We start from the raw sequence: 14098 nt of genomic DNA on the forward strand, positions 1-14098 counted from the left end.
GGCGGTGCCCGTCCTAACCCATCCTAATAAGATCCCGACCTCAGTTCGGTGTTCAGCATTGTTTACCCATCATTGTTTCTCCCTCTCTCCTCTCTCTCTCTCATGGCTCTTTAGCCTTTGTAAAGTGTCTTGAGATAACTTGTTATGATTTGACACTTTAATAAAATTGAATTGAATTGAATTGAATTGTTAAGCCAATCCATCCTGTCGACAGTGAGGCCAGGGATAACTGCGGTAGTTTGGAGGAGAGACGCAAGCCAATTTCCAGGAGGAACAAACACCTCTGACATCTCTGTCTAGTGACAACTCATGAACACAATAGGTATCCTAGACAAAAAACAGAGACCAACCGGGTGCTCAAGGGAGATACAAGCGTTTTAAAAAGTGTGTGGTGCTGCTAGGATCAGTGGGAGAAAGACTGTTAAAAGAGGATGAGGAGATACGAGCACTCAGAAGTCGGAAGGAGAGGAGCTTCAAGTTAAAATAACGTTTATTTTATAAAACCAACATGTTTCGAACTTGCAGTCTTCATCCAAGAACCAGTTCTTGCCCTGATGAAGACCGTAAGGTCGAAAAAGGTTGGTTTTATAAACGTTATTTTAACTTGAAGCTCCTCTCCTCCTGACTTCTGAGTGCTCGGATCTCCTCATCCTTTTTTAACCATCCTATCCTATCGCTGGAAAGGGAAAGCCTCCGTACCTCCGGCACAAATTCTCCACAGCGCGATATCCAGGTATTCATTTAACCATCCCTTCCACTTCCAGCAGTGCTGCTGGCTGTAGTGTTGCCTACACAGACTCTGCTTGGACGAAAGTGTATACGTAAGCTGCCAAGTCATCTCTACTCCTCCGGCCCCCGCATCCTCTGCACTCTGTCTGGGGACGGAGGAGAGCGGAGAGTCGTTCCGACCACCGCGGCTATGTGTCAAATCAATCTGGGTATATAAAACAGAATACCCTATCAAAACTCTTCATTAAGCCAACATTGTTTGACTGAGGCAGTGTGTTTGTGCTCATTTACTGAAATGATAAAAAACCGCTTTGGTCAAGGGTGTCCAGTTCCCGTAAGGGAATGCGCATTTGAAAACAAAGAGTCTGTAAGTAAATCAGAGGCTGTATATCGTCACTGTCGGGCAGGAACCTCATATCTCCAAGTTTCAAATGTGTACGTTTTCTCGCGAAGTAAAGCCCTGCTTCATCAGACAAGGCTGTCGCACAAAAGTTGTGAAAACAGCAGATCTACAAGCACACAACGCCTCGCGGTGCGAGGCGTTGTGTGCTTGTAGATCTTCTGTTTTCACTAGTTCAGTTAATTTTTTTAAATGATAAAAACAGTTGTATGTCCAAAACAGTTTTGGACATACAAGGTTTCCACCCGACAACGACATGTTATGTGGATGAATAATTGAATAACTATGTGATATATTCATCGGCTAAAATGAATATTCTTTTTTAGAGACAAGCTGTGACAGCAAAGCGTTTCTCTCTCAATTTCGACCCCTCGCCGGTTTGTCCCCAGCCAGCACTCACTGCAACTACAACAACAACAAAGAAACTCTCATCTGGGAATGGGACGCAGATCTGATCTGACAGATGTCTCGAGTTCTTGGGCTAGAGAACAACTTCAAACGAATAGACACATGACACAGAGACATCTAAAACAGTGGTTCTAAAACTTTTCAGGCCGCGACTCCCAAAATAATCATATTTTAACTGGGAACACCCCGTACCCTGACGGGCACTAAGAGTTGAGGCATTATATTTTGTATAACATGGTTCTATTGTGAAAATAGCCGATCTACAGTCCATGCTCACAATGTAGATCAGCTATTTTCACAATTTCTGCCTCTAATATGTGACAATTTGGCCAATGTATAATTTGTCATTTTAGAGGTATTAAAAAGTCCTTAAATGGTCACTTTAGAAATGTGCAGATAGTACCTTCTATACACTTAAACTCTATGTTGGTTTGGTTACTGTTGAGTGAGAAAACAGTGTTGCACATTAAGTTAATCATCTGGGAACCCACAGGTTGAGAACCACTGATCTATGAGACAAAAGCAACTATAAGACTATAGTCTCTGTGTTTGTTTATGCTCAAACACATGTGGTTAAATGCGGAGGTTTCTCAGCCATTTTAAATAAGACCCGTTAATGAACCCACTTGTCGAATTAAAGCAGCTGGCATTTGTGTTGAAGATCAACTGCGCGATAGGCCTGCTCTAATGTAAAATCCTCCACTGTATCACTTCCAGCATTCCTGCTGCCGGTAGTGCAGCAGCCCACACACACTGCTTGAGCAGAGTGTCCGGCAGTGTTGCCAGATTTAGCCAGAGAAACAAGCAAACCGGTCTATGAAAACGCGCCCCAAAATAAGCGAAAGGTCAGTCACACCTGACAAGTGACAAAGTCACAAGCGACTCTACAGAAAGCAAGTCCAACTTCGCTTATAATAAGCAGACACATATAGTATTTTATAACTGCGATATTATTGAATGTTTTCTTTGCTTGCTATTTGTCATGTCCATGAATTAAATACAGAACACTTCCAACGTAAAAAAGACCGTAAAAGGTCTTATTTGGGATGCTCCTTTTAGGCAGGGTGTTTAACTGTACTTATAATAAAAGTACTGTCTAATAAAATAATCAATCAAAAAAGACTTGCCAACACTTGTCTCCGGTCTCCGCCATATCGAGTCTATTTCAATTTTATTTAGGCTTTAAAATTGTAGTATAGATCAGCCTTTGGAGTACCTTGTCCTAAATGGCATAGAATACATGTCCATTTGGCTACATTTGTACCCTCTTTGAGTTTACTTGTACTGTTCTCCATTTTTGTCTAATAAAATAATCAATCAAAAAAGACTTGCCAACACTCGTCTCCGGTCTCCGCCATATCGAGTCTATTTCGATTTTATTTAGGCTTTAAAATTGTAGTATAGATCATCAGCCTTTGGAGTACCTTGTCCTAAATGGCATATACTACGTGTCCATTTGGCTACATTTGTACACTCTTTGAGTTACAAATGGATAAACAAACGCAGCATTGTACGGCGTACAGAGAGTATCTAGTTTCACTCACAGTGGGAATGAAAGCTCCTAATCATAGGTGGGTAACTAGCACAGCGTGGCAGTGTTGGTATCATGCTAGTGCCATGCTGTGCCAGTTAAGCTGTCAGAGGAATGAGATCTGTGACCCTGGCATTCTGAGTGCACTGCATCACACCATTCACACTCGCCTCATCTATCCTGTGGAATAAAGACAGTGTTTGTCTTTGGGCTACGTGGTACGCAGAAGATTTGGGAGCCGCTCTCCATTCCGACATGCTGCCATTCTGACATTGACTTCTTATTGTCGGAGTGGCAGCACTTCCATAGAGGTTAGGGTTAGGCTTAGGTAAAGGGCAGGGGTTTTCAAAGTGGGTGACGGGGCACCCTGGGGTGCCGTGACGGCAGTCCAGGGGTGCCGCGAGATAATTTGATAATATTTGGAATGTATTTGGACACTTGGAAAAAATATTTAGTATCATTTTAAACTTGAAGTACAAAGTTATTTTCAGTCAGTTCTAACCAAAATGGCTATTATCTCAATGTTTTCCTCGCAACATAAATCACAAAAATATCGTCACTGTCGGGCAGAAACCTCGTATCTCCAAGTTTCAAATGTGTACATCTTTTGGTAAAGCAAAACCCTGCTTCATCATAGAACAGGGGTCTTCAACAGGGGGTCCGCGACCCCTAGGGGGTCCGCGGAGGTACTGCAGGGGGTCCGCGAAATTATTGCTTAAAAAAAGAAAAAAAAGATTTCAAAAATATGTTTTTTTTTTCACATTTATGTTAAAAAATAAATCATGATTCTATCCATTTTGAATAGCTTGAATACATGATTACTATGCAATTGACAGATTGTTGATATTATTGACATTGGTTCTCAGTTAATAAGTAGTATGTTTAGAAATGGTAGTGGTACGGCCCACCCTGCTCGCTGTAACTTGTACATGTTTAAAATAAAAAATATGTCGTAGCCCCGACCCCCCCACCCTACGAGGTGGTAGGGGCCCCTGCTCCATCTCCCCATCAGTTTGGGGGTCCCCGGCCTGAAAACGTTGAAGAACCCTGTCATAGAAGACTGTCGCACAAAACTAGTGAAAACAGCCGATCTACAAGCACACAACGCCTCGCACTGCTGTTTTCACTAGTTTTGTATATTTTATAGATGATAAATACGGTTTTGGACATACAAGGTTTCCACCCGACAACGACGATATGCTATAAATATAAGGTGCTGGGAGTGAAAATTATAATGTAGGGGTGCCTCCGATAAAAAAAATATTCATGGGGTGCCCTGAGACAAAAAGGTTTGGGAACCCCTGGTATAGGGTTAGTGTCGAAATGGGGGGATGTCGGAATGGCAGCATGTCGGAATGGAGACATGTAACCAGAAGATTTCTACAAAAATGTATTTTCTCGGATTCATAAAATCAGTGATATCAGTATCACACAAATATACGTCAGCCTGCCCTGAATATTATAATTCTTTACTTGGCCTGAGGGGAAATCTTTTATTTTCCTTCTTTTTACTTGGCCCGAGGGATTCTCGAACATGAAAGAAAATCGAAAAATAGATAAGCGTCTGAAACGTACACCTAAAAACAAGGCCAAAAAAGGCCTTGTAAAAAAGCTTGTAAAAAAAGTAATTAGAAAAAGCCAAGAGAGAAACATCAAATATTCAGCCCTAACGGGAAGAATGTTTTGTACTGGTTTGTACTCAGCTGAAAAAACAAACAAACACAAAACATAGACAGCGTACACTACTAAATAAAGTTTCATAACCACTAAATAAAGAATAAGGTCATCACAGTATTGCTAACACTGTATCAGTAACACTTTTTTTTTTATTATTTTTTAGGATTGACTACCCCTGAGGACATCCTGTAATTGATGCAAGCTCTGCTGATGCGGTTGAAAGATCGTTTACAAGTCACGTCTAATGGCATAATAATAAGGATGATAATGTTAATGAAATTATGTACAACAGCCATGCAATTATTATGAACATACTGTACACAAAACCTCACTGATTCCCATTGGCTCAGATGTCTTTTTTTCTTTTCTTACAGCAAGTCATTTTCAACACTTTTACCACGACGTCAATAAAGTTTAACCCAAGCAGCGAAGCGACTTTTTCCTCAAAAAAGATACAGTATTTAAACGCTCAATAGCTTCTCGCTGCCCCTCAGACTATATAGGGAATTAAATAACGTGCTGTGCATGGTGTCTTGCAATGGAAATAGCTGATCTACAAGCTCACAACGTGTTGCAGCACGTGAGCTTGTAGATCTGCTATTTTTCACACGTGACACCTGCACACGACCAAGTATGACTCAGGCTGGTGTGAAAGTGTACAGTATGTACATGTGCAGTGGCGGAAACAAGTACTAACATGTTTTACTTAAGTAAAAGTATCAATACTGCAATGTAGAAATAAACTGTTACAAGTAAAAGTCTGGAATTCAAAATGTACTTGAGAAAAAGTACGAAAGTATCAAAATGTACAAAATTAAAAGTGCAAAATGTTTGAAAATAGCAGATCTACAAGCTCACAACGCATCGCATCGAGGGCTTCCAACGTAAAAAAACTGTAAAAAGTCTTATTTGGGATGTTCCTTTTAGGCAGGGTGTTTAACTGTGCTTGTACTGTACTACATTTCAATTGTATTGACTATACGTGTACTGTTCTCCATTTTTGTCTAATAAAATAATCAATCAATCAATTAAGCGGTTTATGTATGTTTTATAATAGTATAATTTATACTTGCAAAGTAACTAAAGTTTTCAGATAAATGTAGTGGAGGAAAAGTACAATATTTAGATCCCAGAAGTAAAAGTACTGGAAATTGGAACTTTACGCCACTGCACACAACCAAGTATGACTCCGGCTGGTGTGAAAGTGTACATGTGTACGTGTGCATGAGTGTAATGGGGCAAGGCGTCCGCCAGTGGATAGAGCTGCTCAGACAGCCAGGGCTGAGACAATGCATCATGTAAGCCACTTCAGCAGGATTACAATGGAACACTTGGCCAACTGACACCCAGCATGCATTCTCTCACTTCCATGGAGGCCAGCCAGCCAAACAGCTGGCAGCATGGGTGTGGCTGCAGTGACCTTTGGCCTTTTCTCCCCCCCAGGCAACCACTGTTGTCACTTGCTGCTGTGAGTGCTTTGTTTATTATGAATTGGTCATTTTATTCTGTACCGTTAATGCTCGGCCTCATTGTCTTAATGCTTCATGTTTATCGTCACTGTCGGGCAGAAACCTTGTATCTCCAAGTTTCAAATTTGTATTTCTTTTCGCAAAGTAAAGCCCTGCTTCATCACACAAGGCTGTCGCACAAAAGTCGTGAAAACAGCCGATCTACAAGCACACAACGCCTCGCAACGCGAGGCGTTGTGTGCTTGTAGATCGGCTGTTTTCACTAGTTTAATTCATTTTTAAAATGATAAAATACAAATCAAACGGTTTTGGACATACAAGGTTTCCACCCGACAACGACGTTATGTAAAGCACATAGCCCGTCAGTTCATGCCACACAATATTGAGTTTGTAGATCTGCTATTTCCCCAGAGCTAAACATTTTCAGATGAGGGTTCGCGGCCAAATACATGTAATTTTGGGGGTGCTTGACGTGAAAATGTGTTCAGCTCCTCTGTTACAGCAACATACGTTTTTCAGAAATCTGTTAGGATTTAGAAGACATTTTTAGAATCGGCCTCAGGTCTTAATGGACTAATAAGTGGGACATATTTTTCACCGTTATATTTGTTATACTCGTGGTGTGGAGTTCGAATGAATTTTAAAATGACATCTTTATGGTTGTATAGCAGGGGTCTTCAACATTTTCAGGCCAAGGACCCCTTAGTTGAGAGAGAGATGAAGCAGGGACCCCCACACCCTTTTCATAGATTCCATTTAGTTTCATTGTTTGACAGCACAATCATCTGTGTATTTTGGATTCATGTCAATTTGTGTTTTCAGATATTTAACCACTTGAACCGTCCATATACAGTATAATTAACTTGACCTTTCATACTGTACTTAGTGTGCTCTTTTTTCCCTCTGGACCAAACCTCTTTGCCGAAAATAGACGATCTACAAGCTCACAACGCCTCGCAGCGCGAGGCATTGTGAGTTTGTAGATCTGCTATTAAAGTTCTCAGAATATGGACACTAGGGTTCAAATGGTTCATATAAAAAAAAGAGAAAAAAGTTTATATCACTCAAAGATTTGGAGGACCCCCTAGGGGTCCCGGACCCCCTGTTGAAGACCCCTCTTGTATAGTAATAATAATTGTGCTTGTTGTGAACAGCCCTTTTGTATACAGGGAGAGATGGGGTAAAGTCAGTAATGTTTTACACACTGCACGCTCCCAAACCTAAAAGCATCTTTTACCTACAGTCGAAATGCCCTGTAAAAATAAACCCGGATACTGCAGTCTCGGGCAAGTGTACTTCTCTGTGGAAAAGGAGATTTCTTGCTGTATTTTTCTCTTTTTAATTAAACGTTGCGGCCCCGGAGGATGCCTTTGCTTCTGTGCTCTCTTGGCCCAAGTCCAGCTAGAATCTATTGGTGGTCTACATCCACATCAAGTGGATGCATAATGAGATGCTCAAAGGCTACTGTACACTGTAAAGATCTGAGCACTCTCCCAGTTAGAAATACGCAGTGTCAGTTTACTGGAGTATGATGTCAGTACAGTAGCCTACAGTACAGTGTGCATACATGATGCTTATGGCTGCGTTGCCATAAGCTTCGCAGCTTTTTTAACCCATTGTTAAGACTTGAAAAATACCAAAACTTGTCTCTATAAATCCTAATGTTTATGGTGTGAAGGACCCCTAGAATTATATGTATTTGACCGTGGACCCCCATCTCGATATATATTTTGTTCCAGGGACCCCCCCAGAAGCAAAGATTTTAGTAAAAAAACATCGCTTTGATACATATATTCAAAGATTTGCACACATTTTCACGACTTTTCAAAAATAGCAGATCTACAAGCTCGCAGCGCGGCACTCGGTGCCGTGCTGTGAGCTTGTATATCTTCTATTTTCTTAACAGGCTGCTAAAGTCTTAATGGGTTAAAGTAGCTACTCAGGAGGTGTTTATCCATATTGTGCTGTCGGGCAGAAACCTCATATTTCTATATTTCAACTTTTAGTTTTTTCATAATCGAACGCCCTGCTTCATCACCTACAGTGTCACAGTTAAGTAGCGAAAATAGCCGATTGACAAGCTCTCAAAGCGTCACGATGCGACGTGTGGATTTGATCAATACTGAACCAAAGAAAAACATGTTTTGGTGTGAACTGTGAAGAAGACAATGCCTAAATGGAGTAGACACATCTTCTATCTGGTGTAAACTTCTATCTGGCCGTCAACATTACTAAAGTCCTGTGTAAACAACTATAAGACCTGAAATGTTGTCCCATTATATTATAAAATTGGAAATAGAAAACATTGCCACGGGTTTAATGCTTTTCATAATTTCAGCCTCAATAATAATAGACAAGTTTATTTGGCTACATTCACAAAAAAAAGAGCCATTTGTTTGCAGCCAACCCACCGCTATGAATAATGAATGCCCCAAAAACAAATTGGAAACTGGGCTGGGTTGTCATAACGTGGTACTTTCCACTTTGACGGGACATTTGTGTGTGCTGATGACATGTATCGTCGTTGTCAGGTGGAAACCTTGTATGTCCAAAATTGTTTTGTATTTATCATTTTTAAATGATTTAAACTAGGTGCGAGGCGTTGTGTGCTTGTAGATCTGCTGTTTTCACTACTTTTGTGAGACCGCCTTGTATGATGAAGCAGTGCTTTCCTTTGCGAAAAAAATGTACAAATTTGAAACTTGCAGATACGAGGTTTCTGCCCGACAGTGACGACATATTTGACGAGCCAAGAAAGCGCTGCGTGTGGTGCCAACCTCTCCTGCTGTCCCAGGTCCTGGAGCAACGTGTCGGCGTACTTCTGCCTCTCGCCAGCCTCCACACTGGCCAGCTTCTTCACCTCGCTGCGCACAAAATACCACAGCTCCTTGACGCCATTCTCCACCCTCCTCCGCAGCTCCTCTTGATTGGGACCGGGGCCTGCGGGGTTCGGGAGGTAACGGGAGAGGACAAACCATGAGAAAACGTACAAAGTACGCACCAAAGGAAGGAGGAGGCACTTGAGGTACGACAGTGACCTACAAATGGAAAACACTGAAACCAATACTTTCTCCTCAAAGCGGCTTCAAAGTAGAGTGGAGAGAGAGAGAGGAGGAGAGAATGTGGGGGAAGAGTGTTTTTTGCAGGTCTTTCAGTCCGAGTGTATCAAAAAAGCAACTGGGTTAAGCACCGTTGGTCCGACCAGTTTTAACATTCACCAGGTTAACATTCTCACCAGCTTCGGCACTTTGCAGATATAAATTATAATATTTTAAAACATACATAAACCACTTTAACCGTATTTTATACTGTGGCTATTTGAAAATAGCCGATCTACAAGCACACAACGCGTCGTGATGCGACGCGTGGTGAGCTTGTAGATCTGCTATTTTCAAACATGTTGTACTTTTACTTTTAGTACTTTAAGTACATTTTGATGCCAACACTATCATACTTTTACTCAAGTACATTTTGAATTCCTCAAAATGAAGTGAATACACCTCCTCCTCGCAGCCAATCACAAGCGTCAGCTGCCTTAACCCAGTTGCCTTTTTTGATACACTCGGACTGAAAGACCCGCAAAAAAACACTCTCCCAAGAATGTGGAGCACTGGGACCCCGACAGCTTGTTTACGTGATTGCGACAAGTGTCGCGACCTATTGGCATTAACAGTGATGGCTTGAGGATGTGGCCATTAAAATATTTCTCTTTCTCTATCTGGGTGTCCCTGGGTGTTACATTGACCTCATTAAGGAGCATTATTTGATGGCTGTGTTCGTGGCTCTTGGCTCTCTTTCATGTGTTTTTTCCTTTTTTTGTCACAGTTGTTCTGACAACAGGAACGGAACTCTACACCCCACCCCAGCCAAACAATGTCGTGCGACCCATGCGGTTAAGCTCCGGTTTCTGTTCAAAACAATAAAAACATAGCAAGGAGGGAAGGATGGCCTGAAATGAGAGGAGGAGGAGGTGGAGGAGGAGGAGGAAAAACCTTTTTTTTTTAACCTTATCTTACACTCTCTTTCTTCTCTTCTCCCTTTTCTCTCCTGTTCCCTCGGTGGAAAACGCTGGCGGGTATTTTTAGCCTTTTCTTTCCCCTGCGGCAAAGATGGAAATGCTGACCCTGCGCTACCCTCCACGCTCGCTTGTCCTTCTTATTTTCTATTCTCTCTCCGTCTCTCCCTTTCCTCCATTCTGTCCCACCAGGGCATTCACACCCCGCTTCCATTCCATTCACACGTCGCGCCGGCTAACCCCACAGCTTCTCCTGCCCATTCCGACCCGAGAGTTAGAGTGGCTTGCAAACACACACAAACACAAACACACACGCACGCGCACACGCACACACACGCACACGCACACACGCACACGCACACGCACACACACACACACACACACACTAGGGCATTCACGAGTAGTGATTTTTAGTATTCTAATTATTCAACCTCAAAGTATTCGAATAGTAGAATATTCGACAGAACTGGCCAAACTGTCAAATATTATGTAAGCAAGAGGCGAACATTGTGAAAATAGAAGATCTACATGCTCACAACGCCTCGCAACTGTAGATCTGCTATTTTCACAATATGCATCTGCGGAACCGAGTCACATAAAATGTAATACCTACATTTCCAAGTGCTTTTCAGGGTGCGGGTCCCCAGTTCAAATATGTTTATTTTGGGGGTCACGGCCTAAAAAGGTTTGGGAACCTCTGGTATAGAGCATTAACAAATTCATCCACCACGGGCATTGACAACTCATTCTTATGACTTCCTATCTAGCCAAGCTTTATAAACTATATACTTTTAAAGAGAAAACAATAAAAAAAATCTAAATAAGCCAATATTCGACTTCGGTGAACAACGTCGAATAGTGACTTTGATATTCGAATATTTGGTGAATGCCCTAACACACACACACACACACACACACACACACACACACACACACACATCATGGCGGCCATCATGACTAGATAGCTTGCGTACAATACACTATACTGTATGTACAGCAGCCATTTTGGAGACAAGTTGGGTCTCTTCTCACTTACGGGGCCATTTGGTTACACTCTCAGAGTGATGGGGGTCCTTGAAATAAACCGGTTGAGAACCTGGAACAGAGCCTTCATTAGTGGTATCATTGGTAACACCTTTGAAGGAAGTGAGAAAGAAGAAACCCAACTTCTCTCCAATATGGCTGCTGTCTGTGCATATACTGTACAGACCTTTTTCCGGAGCGCTGCGGTGTAGCCGCGGTGTAGCTGCGGTGTCGGTGCACAGCTGCACACACACATACCGTACAGGTGCCGTTTGACACCGCAGTTAAGGTTGCCGCTCTGAGAAATTGTTCTATAGTGTGTGCCAGCGGCTACGTCATTGTAGTCCTTAGCGGCCATTTCTTGGGTCAAAACACAGGTGTTTCAATTGTTTGATTGCATAGAACTAATGCTATAGTCTAATCAGAACACCTGTGTAAGGCTGTGTTTACCCAAGAAATGGCCGCTCTTAGAACTACATTTGGCACACCCTATAGCCTAATAGCTTGAGCCTGGACAGGGTGTCTTGGCTGAAGGTGAAAATGTCCCCAGTCCCACCACCACCTTCGGTGGCTTTATGCCCATACGCAGCCAAGCCAACCCCGTCACACTACCCCCCCTCCATCCCCTATACCTTGATGCACTTGTGCTTCACGTTTGCTGTGTTCACTTTCACTTTGAATAGTTTATTTTATTATTATTAGTCCTGCTTACCATCCCCGGTGAGCCTCTGGAAGCTGTGGATCTGCTGCTTGGCTCTGGTCAGCTGGTCCTCCAGGGAGCGCAGTCTCCCCGCCGCCAGGGATCCGGCCTCCGCCTGGCCCTCTGGTATCCTGACGAGGAGGAGAGAAGAAGAACAGAGAGAGGGGAAGAGCGTTAAACGTTGATTGAGCGTGACAGGAGAAGTCACAGGAGCATGTACAGTACTTGCATAGAGCAGTGGCGTCAGCTCAGCAAAAGTTAAGGTATGGCAACATGACTGGTGTGACACCAGTCATGTTGACATACATTAGCAACAGGTAAGTAGTAGATAGTATTATTTTACCGCAGGCACAAGTAAACAACTGTCTGCCACACTTGAAAGAAAATGTGCCGCTGCTGCTAATTAACAATAATACATTGCACCTGTGCTGACCTACTGAACTGGGGAACAAAAGTGGACAATATAATACCTTGTGAAAGAGATTATTTTGTTCTAATTTGCATTGTAGTTAGTTAAAAGTGATTTGATAGGGGCGCCCGCTGGCCTACTGGTCCAGGCGCATACCACATACTGTAGGCATTGCCACATAGTAGGCATTGATGCCTGACGGCGTCGCCGGTTTGATTCCCGATCAGGACGACCTTTGCCGCATTTCACTCCCCATCTCTCCCCCCATTTCCTGTCAGTCTACTGTCTTATCGAATAAAGGCATGAAAAAGCCCAAAAACAAATCTTAAAAAAAGTGATTTAATAACAGGATAATCAACGCAGACAGCCATAGAAACATTTGTGAATTTATATTAAGAAGTACATTTCATTTTCCCCCCTGGAGCCAAGGTACAGCAGCTGCCATACCCAATTGACGCCTCTGGAAGTCACAGGAGCAGGAGAAGTAGCTTAGAGCTACCATTGCCGCGCATAATCTGGCATCTGCAACACATTCATGCCGCGGTCGGCCACGGTGGCCCTGTCCTTTCTCAAACCACGGTAAGGGCGCCCGGAAACGAATGTTTTTCACACCGAACACGTGGCCCGGAGACAACTAATTGCCGGATCATTCCGCGTGCCTTGTTTGTCAGCGAGCTCTTCTAACGGTGTTTGTGTAAGCTACAGTATTTGTAGCCGACTTGATTAAATGTGAGCATGCATGACAGCGCTCCGTGCTGCTCACAAGCACAGCATTCGGTATAATCTTAGTAAATATGCGGCTGAAAATCTTGCAAAGCCTAATTGCTAATTACAGTTTGAATGATGTTTGGGCCGCCTTTCAACCCATTTAATGTACTCCCCATAAAACGGGATTCATTGTGAGCTATTCCCTAATGCGTATTTGTAAACTAATGACTGCTACAATGGTAGATTTTCACAGGGTTTTTTGTCCATTAGGACTACGTGATGAATGGGAAGCGGCGGCGTGCATTGCACACGATTTGGTCCCAACAACTCGTTCATTAGATAGACCTTGGCAAACGGGTGGAATTAAGATGCACAGTCACACAAACACAGTCTCACGGATGTAGGAGCACTTCAGCCAAGGAAGTGAAACGACAAGAAGAACTGCTTTTGACCTCGCAATGGCACTAATAATACTGTACACGAAATGGACTGTACACAGCCGCATTGGCATGGCACTATGCTAATGCCATATGCTAATGAATCATCAATGCATGCAAATTCAATTTACTCCCTTAGTGAGGAATGTCAGGCAAGCACGAAGGCTTTTAGTCACATACTTCTTGTTGTCTATAACGGTGTGATTCTTAAACTTTTTCATGTCAAGGACCCCCAAAAACGTATTAGCTCGCGGACCCCCATTTGAAACGATATGCCTGGGACCCTCATAAAAGAAGATTTTGACGGCTCTAGCAGTGATTCCTCACCAATTTCAAGGACCCCCGGTTTGACATGCATTAGGCCACGGACCTCAATGTGCAGTTTCAATGTCATTTCTATCTCTGAGACCACAAATGTTATTGTAAATGTAATTTAAGTCTGAGAGTGTACAAATCCATTTGTACACTCTCTGAGTTACAGAACCATAAGCGTCCATTTGGCTGATTGGTTCTTCACTATAATTTAGCTGGGGACCCCCTGGAACTCCCTCAAGGACCCCTGGGGGTCCCCGGACCCCACTTTGAGAACCAA

General features: G+C 42.8%; 1 protein-coding gene across 1 annotated transcript in view; it reads right to left on the reverse strand.

Annotated features, from left to right (window-relative positions):
* fut8b (fucosyltransferase 8b (alpha (1,6) fucosyltransferase)) overlaps positions 1-14098 on the reverse strand; it is a gene marked incomplete at its 5' end in the record, with an annotated part of 70199 nt that overhangs the window by 41395 nt on the left and 14706 nt on the right. Inside the window, 2 exons of the mRNA XM_080744619.1 lie at positions 8992-9154; positions 11965-12083. Coding sequence (XP_080600745.1) covers positions 8992-9154; positions 11965-12083 — 282 coding nt within the window. The remainder of the gene's footprint in view (positions 1-8991; positions 9155-11964; positions 12084-14098) is intronic.

The sequence above is a fragment of the Nannobrachium achirus genome (genome assembly GCF_963921795.1).
Source record: "Nannobrachium achirus genome assembly, chromosome: 16".
NCBI classification, from domain to species: domain Eukaryota; kingdom Metazoa; phylum Chordata; class Actinopteri; order Myctophiformes; family Myctophidae; genus Nannobrachium; species Nannobrachium achirus.